The sequence below is a fragment of the Molothrus ater genome, chromosome Z (genome assembly GCF_012460135.2).
Source record: "Molothrus ater isolate BHLD 08-10-18 breed brown headed cowbird chromosome Z, BPBGC_Mater_1.1, whole genome shotgun sequence".
Classification (NCBI taxonomy): domain Eukaryota; kingdom Metazoa; phylum Chordata; class Aves; order Passeriformes; family Icteridae; genus Molothrus; species Molothrus ater.
In genome coordinates, this window is record NC_050511.2 from 2,621,729 (window position 1) to 2,634,148 (window position 12,420).

General features: G+C 49.7%; 1 protein-coding gene across 2 annotated transcripts in view; it reads right to left on the bottom strand.

The window, feature by feature from the left end:
- Positions 1 to 1,063: 1,063 nt before the first annotated feature.
- The window catches only part of ARK2C (arkadia (RNF111) C-terminal like ring finger ubiquitin ligase 2C), a 52,553-nt gene continuing 41,196 nt past the window's right edge, over positions 1,064 to 12,420 (bottom strand). The window contains exons 3-9 of one of the 2 annotated variants that reach the window (XM_036403579.2): positions 11,271 to 11,396; positions 6,638 to 6,767; positions 5,532 to 5,636; positions 4,916 to 5,011; positions 4,643 to 4,726; positions 3,709 to 3,815; positions 1,064 to 2,589 (exon numbers count right to left, since the gene is read on the bottom strand). In XM_036403579.2, the coding sequence (XP_036259472.1) occupies positions 2,472 to 2,589; positions 3,709 to 3,815; positions 4,643 to 4,726; positions 4,916 to 5,011; positions 5,532 to 5,636; positions 6,638 to 6,767; positions 11,271 to 11,396 (766 nt within the window). In that variant the 3' untranslated portion in view covers positions 1,064 to 2,471. The remainder of the gene's footprint in view (positions 2,590 to 3,708; positions 3,816 to 4,642; positions 4,727 to 4,915; positions 5,012 to 5,531; positions 5,637 to 6,637; positions 6,768 to 11,270; positions 11,397 to 12,420) is intronic. The other variant, XM_036403581.2, reaches the window with a different exon arrangement.

The window sequence follows — 12,420 nt, forward strand, 5'->3', positions numbered from 1 at the left end:
TTTCTTCATCAAAGGTTTGCTTGTTTTTTTTGTTTGGTTGGTTTTGGTTTTTTTTTTTCAGTTTGATCAATTTTTTTTATTTTTTTTTAAAAACTGTGCTTGTTTATTAGGCAAATAGTTACACTTTCTCATAGGCTTTAAAATAAAACACAGGGTCCAGAAGTGTTCCTCATTCCCTCCCCACCCAGTGGGGGTATCAATCCCCCTGTTGCTCTCCCTGCTTCTCCCCCACAGGTCACACCTGGGCAGACCAAACCTGCGCAGAGTATTTTACCACCAAAACCTTGCTTTGCTTGTCATGGTATTAGTGTTATTAGTATTATTTGTAATGCTGCTTCAGTGCTGGTGGAGCAAGACCCATAGGTATCCATGGGCCACTCCTTGACCCATGGACATCAGGGCTGGGACCACCACATTCCTCAAGAAGCTGTCACTTGAGCTGGGTGGCAAATGTGCCATAAAGTCATGGAATGGCTTGGGTTGGGAGGGACCTCAAAGCTCATCTTGTTCCAAACCCCCTACCATGGGCAGGGACACCTTCCACTTGGCCAGGTCACTCCAGACACCATCCTGCCTGGCCTTTAGCACTTCCAGGGTTCTCTGGACAACCTGTGCCAGGGCCTCCCCACCCTCACAGCCAAGAACTTCTGCCTTATGTCTTCCCTATGTGTCACCATTTGTCCCCTTCCACTCCCTCCCACCTGCTTTGGCGCACAATGAGAGAGGCTCCTGCACCCTCACATGGGGCTTCCCTTCTTCTCTCTCCTCTCTCACTGAGGGAAAAAAAGAAATCTCTGTGGTCCTCTGAGGCTGGTGTTTTCCAGTTACAGCTCATGAGAATCTTGCAGCTTCTCAGATCAGAGTTTATGACTGAATATACTTGGGAGAGCATTTCTCTCCATTGAAACATATGCTCAGGGGAGACAGAAATCATTCCCACCACACCAGCGTTTTCAATAGATTATGTTTCTAATTCCCCTGCTGCCTCTCTGCAGCTCCTTTCTCCCTTAGTATGAAAGAAAAAAAAAAAAAAAAAAAAAAGAAAACAAGAAAACTACAGGTTTTGGTTATGAATGTCGGTTTTCCCGAGGGTTTTCCGCCCGATCCCTGCGGTTGGCGTACTGAGGTCTTTTTTTTATTTTTTTAGGGGGAGCATGGATCGCAACAGCTCACTCCTTTGGGTATTACCTCTTAATTCTGTTTTGAGTGTTAATGTGATTAAGTTTCATTTTAACAGCCACTGATTACTCCGTGTGGGTACGGCCTGAAACATGCACACAAGCCCGCCAGGGCGCGGGCGCGCGCGCGCTTTGGGGCGGGTCACGGCTCCCAAAAGTGGCAGCCCCACCTCCACCCTGCCTTCCCCTCCCACGACCTAGGGTACATGGTCTCAGCAGTGTCTTGTGATCATCGAGTTTTCTTCTGTCCCCTCATCAAGAGATGCTTTGGCAGTGGGAGGAGAGTCAACGTTTTGCGCCTCTCGGCGCCTCTCCGGCGTTGTCACGCCCCAAAGAACAGCGGAAGGCGCCGGCTCCCGTAACCATCACTTTGGAGCAGTGCTGGCAAAGCCAACACTCCACACAGCTCACAGAAGAAAGCATCACGGACAATTGCAATCATGTAGACAGAACTTCCTTGGATTTTGATATGACAAGCTACTTTGTTAAAATACAGAAAGCAAAGAAACAGCATCTACTCAAATACTGTGCCGCTACAGAAAGTGTCCAGCACCAGCAGACAAGCAGGAACGAAGCTTTTCCCTATTGCTTCGTTCATTTTATCCCCAATTTTTATTTTTATTAAGCTTCTCTAAATTTGCAACACACTGTAAATGCAAGGGAAAGAAGCACACGCGGCTGAGGCAAAGAGCACAAACCCTTCTGACTGTAAACAGGATTTTGCTTTTTCTCCTCTTTCCCCCACCCCAAGGACGGGGATGTTTGACCTCTTTATTCCCCCTCTGCAATGTATTAATCAGGCACCAAAATAAGGAATCTATGAAAAAATATTTGGTGCAAATTAGGTAACAGCAACATGTCCACCACAAGATGAGTAGGGCATCAAACACAACATTTCTTAAGCTAACATGCTCCAGCTGCCATCCATAGAAATAGCTAAAGGACCCCTAACATGTTTCTACATATTTGAGAGGTATATATACAATCCCCATGAAAAGCAGGATTGACAGGCCGGACTAACCACAACTAGTTCCTTCATATTCAACACTAAAATCTTCTGCAGCACGGGGTCTCTGAGCTCCGGGAATGCCAGCTCCCTTTCACTGGGCCTGTATCCTGCGTATATGTGCAACATCTCCTACTGCTAGATATTGTAACACCTCCTCCTTCTCCTCACTACCGTGCCTGCAGACTTCCCCTCTCAATCAAATGGCTCAGAAGGCAAAAAATTTCGCTGCAAGGGTTTATGGCCATATGACCTGGTAAGGAAAATGGTGTGTCCAGCCAGTCTTTTCAGCTGTCGGAGCCGAGCTGTGTTTCAATGTCCACCCTGCAGATCGGGCACTTCTTGCTGGTGGCCAGCCACTGGTCCACGCACACTTGGTGAAAGAGATGCATACAGGGCAACCGCCTGCAGAGAGAAAAACACCACTGGTTTTTAGGGGTTAGGATGGAGGAGGTCCAAGGAAGCAAAAAGAGATGAAAAACAGCGTCTGGGGCTGCTTGGAACATGGGAAACTCTGCTGTAGTGACACCATTGCCACCAAGGTCCTGCAGCCTTTCCCAGCCATGCCAGTTCACACAGGGCAGTGGGCTGGAGACAGTGTCCTCCTTGGCCTATTAGAAACCCCCACACCATCCTGAATTGAGTTGTTCCAGTTATTAATTGTGCAGGCTGCTAAATTTTAACTGTTCAGGAGCAAGGTTATCCTCCAAAGCCTCTTAGCTCTTCATGGTTGTGTCACATAAGCAGTCAGGTGGGCCCACACCGTTCCTGCATGGGTGTCCCCAGGGAACCTGGTCATGTTTCACCTACATCATCTCTGCCATCATCATGTGTCACCCTTGTGATACAGGGGAACCTCGAATCACAGGAACCAACAGCAGAAGGATCAGGGCTTTTCTTGTCAATTTAAGGATGAGAAGCAGACCTGGGTACTTCTCACTTGCAGTCCCTTCAGCCATGACAGTTCAGTCCCTTGCAATTTCTTGTCCCCATCCTCTGTCACAAGCAGAGATTTGACCCAGTGAGCAGCCTGGGATGTCTGTCAGAGACAACTGGAGTTCTGTTGGCTGGGGATGGTTCTCTGTGACCATGTGGGCAAAGTAATCCGACTTATTCTACAATAAAGCAGCTGCGTCTTGGACACAAGCCCAACTCTCCTGGACTTCACACCAACACTGCTTTTTATCTTACTTTGGTCATCTGTCAGGCTCAGGTGTTGATGACCCCAGGCTCCAGATGGTTGTCAGAGATCAGTTTAACCTACCCTTCTCTGACACTTTGCCACCTGGCCAGCTGGCACGGCCTGGAAGCAGATGATCCAAAACCAGAGAACACTATAAAAACCCTGCTGCTGCAGGGCTCTTCCTGTCTACAGGCCATACCAATGTCCTTCTACAAAGCATTGGGTTCCTGGACCCCACAACAGCCCAGGTGAGTTTCTCAGGACAAGAACAGAGACATTAATCCAAATAAACACAACTCAGATGGCACTGAGAAGCAGAGGAGGGGATGGAAGGCTCTCACCTGACATCCTCTCCATCTTCAAGCATGGACAGACAGATTGTGCATTTCTCGTCGGTATCTGACTCCTCGCCATCGTCTTGCTCAGCTTTGCCTTCCTGTGGTCTTCTCTGCAGCAAAATTAAAGACATTTGGTTAGGCCTTGCCCTTCTAATGCTCTCCCAAGCCTGGGCAGTTGCAGGAAGATAAATAATGAGATCTCCATCTATCAGCCAGATCCTCCAGCTCGGGGAAGCCATCCCAGCCAAAACAGCCAGCGAGATGAGTGTGCCACCAACATGCTGCAGGCTGGCATGTCTCCTCCTGAGGCTGGTGGCAGTGAGGAGCAGCCTGTCCTCTGCTGCCCTAATACAGCCCCCTACCACTTCCTTGCAGAGGGGATGGCCCCATGGTCTCCTCTGCTGGAGGCTTCTCCTTGGGGAGACCCCAAACCTCATGGTGCCACCACTGCCAGGAAGGGCAACCACTGTGCCGCACGCCAGCTTGGCCACTGGCCCAGTCCCATGCTGCACCACAGGGCCATGCTTATCCTGTCAGCTGCCCCTTTTGCTCTTCCCCCACACATCCATTCCTATTCATATCCTTTTCCTGAGCTCACTGGAGATGCGATGAGAGACAAGTGCAGCAGGAGTTACCTCACTTCCAACCTGGGCAATGCGACATCCCTACCCTCCAGCCAGGAGTGACTGACACCAGAAACCACTACCCAGACAAGCATTCTTCCCAATTTCTACTGAGCACAACCCAAAAATGTGCCCATTTCCTCATGGGTGGGGAGGTCAGCTCTGACAGAGGAGACACCCCTGGTGAAGCCAGGGGAGAAGAAGGCTCCCTGGGACACGGAGCCCTCATGGCGGGCGCGGGGCAGTGCCGCTGGCATGCAGAACGGGGCGGGTTTGCATGCACCAAGCCCCCTTGGTGGTGTGCACTTTCTTACCAGGTGCAGACAGGGGGGAAATTGCACCCGCTGGGTGGGAGAAGGTTGAGACCCTTTTGAAAATTTGGCCCGCAGCTTCCTAGCCTAGAAGTGAGAAACAGGCAGCTGAGCTACGCCACCGCTCCCACCCCCGGGAGCCCCGCGAGAAATTAAAGCACCCCTGCTGCAGTGGGATTGTGGCCCACCAAAGTCCTTCCTGCTGCCTGCTCCGTGCCCACAGCCCCTGGCTGAGTGAGAGGGGCTGGCAGCCGCGCTGTGTTCTGGAGCACTCACCTTCTTGTACTTGTGGGGGAAGGTGAATCTCTCAATGGTGTTCTGGACGGCGCCCCGGCTCACGCTGCCCAGCCTGTCCTCCAGCTGCAGCAGCTCCTGTGGCACAGGAACATCAGGAAAGTGCCATCCCCACTGCTCCCAAAGCACCAGGTGCCACCACACAGCCATACCTGCTGGCAACTGAGGCTCCCTCCTGTCCTCTCCTCAGTGGGAATGGCCATCAACCCCAGATCAGCCATGCTGTAATGATGGATCTGATCCCTGGCACTTGGGGTAATAACTAAGAGCTCGAGGCAAAGAGCTGGATATCCAAAATTTCACAAATTAGGATGGGATCTGAGCTTCATCTGACAGGCTGGGAAACAAAACCCCATAGATCTGGAGCATTTTGTTCACAAATGACAGGAGCCAGAGCCAACCCAAGCCAGACCCAGGCACCTTGGAGTAAACCATCTTTAACCAAACTTAACCCCATCACTTCCCAGCTATTACTAAAACTGATGAAAGACTCAACGCAACTGCCACACCACAAAGAACAGTCTTACAGCTTTATAGCAGAGCTTGCATAAATTCACAGCACTTTGAAAATGAATAATTCCAGTCCCCAGATACGTACTTCATAGCTCTCCCGCACAGCGGATGTGTGCCTGCTTGGGTTCAGTCCCTGAAGAGCAAGCAGCTGAAGCTGAGGGTAAGGGTAATTTCTGATTTCATGAACAACCTGAAAAAAGTGAGGGAGAAAAATAAAGCCACCTGTATACTTGCCTACAGAAAACCCTTGTGTGCCCTGATGTAAATCTAATGCTTTAAAAATTCAAATTGAAAGAGTAGATTGACATTTTCACCAATTTAAGCCTTTTGATAACAAAAAAAATGAGGTTTTATCAAAAACATTTCCTAGAAATGATACCTAAGAATGTGCACTCCTTCAAAGTAAACTAATAATTCCTGTATCATCCATAGAATTGTAGTTCCAAACCCCCAATATGGATTAGATTACAGTGAAATTTTGTTTCATTTAAGTGGGTGGATTTCTGTTCATCCAAGCTTTGATTGTTTTTTTTTTAAGGCTTGCTTTAGTACACAGGTGTCAGGGTCTGACACAGCACAAGGGAAAAGCACCCTCATGGTATTTCTGGGGATGTTTTAAGGATTAGCAGTGGGTGGCATGACTTAGCTCCAAATACAGCACCCTGCTAGGAGAAGGGGTGGAAAATTACCCCAGTCAGCCTGTCTTCTCATCAATCCCACCTCCACCTGTGCAAGAGGTCATGAAAACCTTTACAGGTGGCATCAAAGCTGACGTAGAGAGCAACGACTTGATGAGGGATGGCCCTGAGGGCTGACACCAGCAAAGGCAGTCACCCACTGCCAATCCTTCAGCACACAAAAAGTCCTGGGAGACCACAGTTCCTTCCAGTGTTAATTATATTACTAATATTAACTGCTGAGTCTCTCACATCATGCCCATGTTTTGCAGACCAGCTTGTGAACGTGATGCTGCAAGCAATGGACTGAATCCTTCCAGAACAGCTGAAGCTTTTCTTTTCTTTCCCTAATCCAGTGCAGTGATGCAACATTATCCTTTCAGACACTCCCTCCCACGGCCGGAGATAAGTGGGATTTGAAGGAGACAGGTGATAGAAAGATAGCAGCCTTTATTTTGACTGCTTTCTGGCAGACAATGCATAAAACATTTCTCAGTAAGAGCATTTCACTTACCACCTGGGTTGAGGATGTGCTTCTGGGGAAGTGGTGCACCCGAGGAGTGGCCAGGTAATGCTGATAGGGCTGGGGCACCGGCCGGACCTGGAACTGGGCGTGGGTCAGCCCCGCGTCCACGCTGAGGTCCCTGTGGGCACCAGGAGGGACACATGGCTCTGAGTGCCTGGCTGTGCTCAGGGACTGCAGCACCAGACCCCACTGACAGGGAAACCTCCCTGCTGAGCTCTGGGCTGCTCCTCAGCCTGGGGAGATGGTATGGCTTGGCTTGGCTTGGCTTTGTTTTGCTTGGCTTGGCTTGGCTTGGCAGGGAGCTTCCTCCGGTTTGGGGAATCACCCACCAGGTCACCATGAAGGAGTGAGGGGTTGTTTCTGTGCCCTCCCTGTGGGCACCAGGAGGGACACATGGCTCTGAGTGCCTGGCTGTGCTCAGGGACTGCAGCACCAGACCCCACTGACAGGGAAACCTCCCTGCTGAGCTCTGGGCTGCTCCTCAGCCTGGGGAGATGGTATGGCTTGGATTGGCAGGGATTCCTCTGCTTTGGGGAGTCACCCACCAGGCCACCATGAAGGAGTGAGGGGTTGCTCCTCTGCCAGGTAGCATTTGAGTTATTTGGGGTCAAGAGCTGTGCAGATGCACCCTGCTAATTTCAGAGCAAGAGCATTTTGGTGGCTCAAAAGGATACCCAGGCTCAGCAACTCAACCTGGTCAGACCAGGATCTTCCAGCGCTGCAAACTATTACAGTTTGCCTTGAATGTTTTGCAGGAATATAGTTAATTACTCAAGGGACTCAAAAAATGGTAGCTTTTAGAAGCTTCTGCTAGCTTTTAGAAGCTAGATGGACACTGTCTGTGGGCTTTTTTAATGTGCCTGTGCTCTCCTTAGAGGCTTCCCAGCCCAGATCATGGCAGGACTTGGGGAGTTAAAGGACACTAAGCCTTGCCTGAATCCAGCCTCAGGGTAGGGGGGCTTTAAGGTGTGAGGGTGGGCAGGCCCTGGCCTGGGGTGCCCAGAGCAGCTGTGGCTTCCCCTGGATCCCTGGAAGTGTCCAAGGCCAGGCTGGATGGGGCTTGGAGCAACCTGGGATAGTGGAAGGTGTCCCTGCCCATGGCAGGGGGTGGAACAAGATAATCTTTGAGGTCCTGTCCAACCCAAACCATTCTGGAATTCTATGATTCTATGAACTCCAGAACTGTGATTTTTGCAAAAAATATTTTAAGGTTTTAAGAAACGGAAATCAAAAGCCCCTGGATGAGGCAGCTGGAGGAAAGGATGAAACAAAACAAGAGGGCAAACACCAACGGAGCAAGACATCCCTGGTGGCCCTGCTTGCTGAACACAGCCTGGCCCAGGTGAGCAGAGGTGGAGCTCAGCTTGGTGAATCTGAGCACTGTTATCCTCCACAAAGCTAACCCAGCTCAATCCCTGGACTTGTCATAACCAAGATGCCATCAAACATCACAGCCCTGCTCAATCCAACACACAGAGACAAACTACAACCCCACCACTACCACACCATGTGGAGGGAGTGGGAGGGGGCCTATGCAGCATCTCCAGCTCTAATCCACTTAGCTGGTCCCCATTCTCTCCACCCTGAGAGTCACTTGTAAAATGAGTGCTTTGAACATCATTCACTTTATCATCATTACAAATCCCTTGCTCTAATAACAATTGTCTTCACATTTCCCAAAGAAAAGCTAATTAAAGGGTGGCTTCCTATTTCAGCCTCCAACTTACCCTCCCCTTCACAGAGGACAGCATCAGTGGGTACCACACCTTCTTGGGAGCACCCCAGATGTGTCCTCCAGCAGCTATGAAACTGCTTGCCCCCACCAGAAGATGGGGACCTGAAGGGACAGTAGATGCAGAAATCCTTCATCCAGAACCGCCTGTGCACCAGGCAGCAGCACCAGTGCTCTAGAACTCCCTAGCACCCCCACCAGGCTGGATGCAATGACCCTCATGGGTCCATTCCAACTCAGAATATTCTATAGTTCTATGATTCTAAGTTGAGGCTGGGAGAGGGACTACCTTTGCTGGTCCTGTGTTAGCCATGTGCTGGACAGGGAACACCTGGCAGAGGATGAAACACAGCAGGCAACTGGCAGGAACACAACCAGGGGAAGAATCCACAGGTCTTGGCACTTTCCAGCTCCTGTGTCCCAATTTTGGATATTTATCCAATTGCTTAAGGTTGTTCCCAGGTTGATGGAGGGCTCAATTGGAAATCAAGAGGCTTTGGATCCATTCTCAGCCCTGCCACCTTCTTGATGCATGACCTTGATCCACTTTCTCTCTGCCTTCCCATGTTCCCTGTTCCATGTTCTATGAAATAGATGTGGTAATTTATGGAGTGCTTTGAGATCAAGGACTGAAAACAACTCTCAAAGGTGAATGGTCATTATTAAATTGCACAAGTAACAGCAGTAACAGGACTGCTGAACTGTTTGTGCATCTAGAGACTTAAAACCAGATCTTGAGGTTCCTGAGGTGGTGCTTTGGGTCTACAGATGTGTCCAAATAAGAACAGAGCACAGAACAGTGTTTTCCCAGGGTTTGGGGCTGAAGAAGCAGAGCACACTTGCTGAAGGAGAATGGAGCTAACCATCACTTTCTAGCCCATGTTACAGGAACAAGTGTACAGCATCTTGGTGCTCAGGTGCAAGGTTCAAGAGCTGTGATGCTTGTGGTAAATGGGCTGCCAACAAACAGCCAAGGAGTGAAGGATAAAACACCAGATAAAACAGGTAGGATGGTCATCACTGCATGTGTGTGCAGAAGATGATTTAAGGAACCAAATGGGAGTTTGTTTATTCTTCACCAGAAGATTTCAGTTGGGGTTGGGCTGAGACAGCCTCAGATCTTACCTCCATCCCCACTTCCACATCCTGTGGCAGTGCCTACGACCTACAGCCTCTGAGAAAACCCTGCTGCTGCTGCTGCTCATCCAGGGGTAACACATTAGAGGGGAGCTTTTGTATTTGTCACTGGGCAAAACTCTTCATGTGCCCCAAGGGAAAGTGAGTCACCCAAACATATGCTCCCTGTGTATGGTTCCTGTCACCCTGACTCCTTGGGTTTTACAAGGCTATGGAGCAACAGAGGGGAGGAAAGGAGGCAGGGGGAAGGCACTTAGTGATGCTTTATCAGATACTTCTAATGATCATAATTAAGAACTCTGAGCTGAAAGAGAGGCAGAAAGAATTGCTCTATCCAGATGGTACATGAACTGCTTTGCAAACCAATCCAAAAAATGTCATCCTGACCACATTCAGCCCACAGGAGAGCCAATAATGGGAACTCCTGAGAAGAAAATTGCAGAAGGATGTGGTCATATTTTAGATTGTGTATTATGCACTGAAGGGGGGAAAAAAGCAACAACCTTGGGTTAAAAGGACTTTTCATTTGCAGAGTGGAGTGCTCAGATGTTAGGAAATGCCATCATTAAGACTTCCTATGCCATTTTATTCCAGTCCTCTTGTGCAAACACATTGCAATTGTCTTTAATTACAAGTTCACATGCTATTTTTTCCATTCAGTGCACAGAATGGACTTTGCTCAGCTTACAAGCAGCTACTCAGAAGGATGTTTTTATTTTCTCATTCTTTTGACCAGGTTACCATACTTTATTAACTGTTCAAGGGCTCTCAACCTGCTCTGAAAATGAAATGAAAATTCCTTGCAAAGGTTTTCCAGGGCATTAAACAGTACAGTTGGAGAATGATGAACAAATCTCCATTCATACCACGCTGCATGGCAGGGTAGCATGGTGTTCCCTAATTTGGACCACAGAAAATACGATGGCCACTGGGATATGAGTGCCTGAAGGACAGCAAAGGGTCTCGTTCAGGCTGACAGTGGTCTACAGGAAAGAAACACTCTCTGTGCCCTACAGCACAAAGAGCAAGTTGGAAGAATTAATGCTTGGCTTCACTATTAATCTGTAGGTGAAAAGTTATGAGCAACAACAATGGAGTGTGCCTAAAGGGTGGGCAATGGAGCTGGGGAAGGGAATGGAGCACAAGTCTGATGACGAGCAACTCAGGGAGCTGGGAAGGGGCTGAGCCTGGAGAAAAGGAGGCCCAGGGGGGGCCTTGTGGCTCTGCACAGCTCCTGACAGGAGGGGACAGCCAGGGGGGAACAGGATGTGCTCCCAGGGTACCAGGGACAAGAGGAGAGGGAACAGCCTCAGGTTCTGCCAGGGGAAGTTTAGATTGCCTACTAGAGAAAATTTCTTCATCCAAGGAGCTGTCCAGCCCTGGCAGAGTTGCCCAGGGCAATGCTGGAGTCCCCACTCCTGGAAGGATTTAAAAGCTGTGTTGATGTGGCACTTGAGGACATGGGTAACTGGTGGACTTGGCTGTGCTGGGGAATGATTGCTCTTCACAGCCTTAGAAAGCTTTTCCACCCTAAATGATCCAATGATTTTTTTATATAGGAGGCTTTCACACCCCCACAGACCTGTCAGAGAGGAGTTTTCCCATTGCACACTCCCCACACCATAACCACTGAGCTGGCTCATTAGCTTTCACCAACTCCGCGATCCCTGGTGGCATTCCCCAAAACCCACAGCCTTCCCAGGACTTTTTAAACACCTCACTGGATGCAGCAGTGAAATGGGGATCACTCACCAGTCCGTGCCCTCTGCCAGATACCTGGGCTGGGGGCCCATGGGTTGTGGAGTCTGCAGTTGGTGGCTGAAGTCGAAGCTGGGGTGTAGGCGGTGAGGCTGGACAGACATGCGCTCTTGGGCCCGCCTGCGGGGGGAGAGCAGCAACAGGCAGGGTCAGACACACCTGGGCACTGCAATTCCTGTCAGGAACCCACGGGCAGCCCCCAAAGGCTGGCCTTGTGGGCAGGTGTCCAAAGCCAAGCACTCCAGGCAGGTGTAAGTGGAAGGGGAACCGAGGGCTGTTGTTCCCTCACAGCCATCACGCAGCAATCCACTCTCAGGCCCTGTGGCACCCAGATATGCTCAGTTTGCAGGAGATGCTATTTGCTGGCAACGTGCAGAGAAGGAGGGGAAGCCAAACAGCTTCTCAGCAACTTTGTGCAGTTTGCACTATTTCCTTTTCTGCTGCAGTCAGCCCCATAAACAACACATAAAGTAAAACATGCCCCTGCTCCAGCTGTGATCCATCATCATAAAGAAGCTGCAGGTTGTCTCGTCTCCTGTGCAGTCCATAAACTCCTGGGGAACCTCATTCATAACTAGATTACTCACGAATGACTGAAAGCAGAATTTACTCTCACTGGCCTTTGCCAACATTTCTTTGGATGATGGACAGGCCAGGCTGGGTTCCAGGTCCTTCTCCCTCTGCTCTGCTGCCATTGCAGTCAGGGTAAAGAAAGTGCTAGAAAATACAGCAAGGTTTTTCTAGGGATTTGAGTCTCATGATTATTGCTTATTTGAACTGCTCAGGGGAAGTGCGTGTGCTGCTGGATCAGTGTCCACATTTGGCAAGAGACAAGGAGGATGCACAAGCAGGATTTGCATTACAGACAGGCTCCTACCCTTTACTTGCTGACCAGTGGAACCATCACAAAGAAAATCTTCAGGAAAAAACTAGGGCAAATGGAGCAGGGGACCGCCAGGTAAATAACTTTTAATGCAGGTTCAGTTCAGAGGCTTCACTCTCAAAGGCATAACCCAAATTCCCATTACTGGGACCTCCTGCCCCACACCTGTAAGGGTTCTGACATCCTGCTCCACTGCAGCTTTCAGAGACAAGCACTGGGACTGGGCAAGAGGTCCCTGCCTTCTTCCACACTACAGCCCAC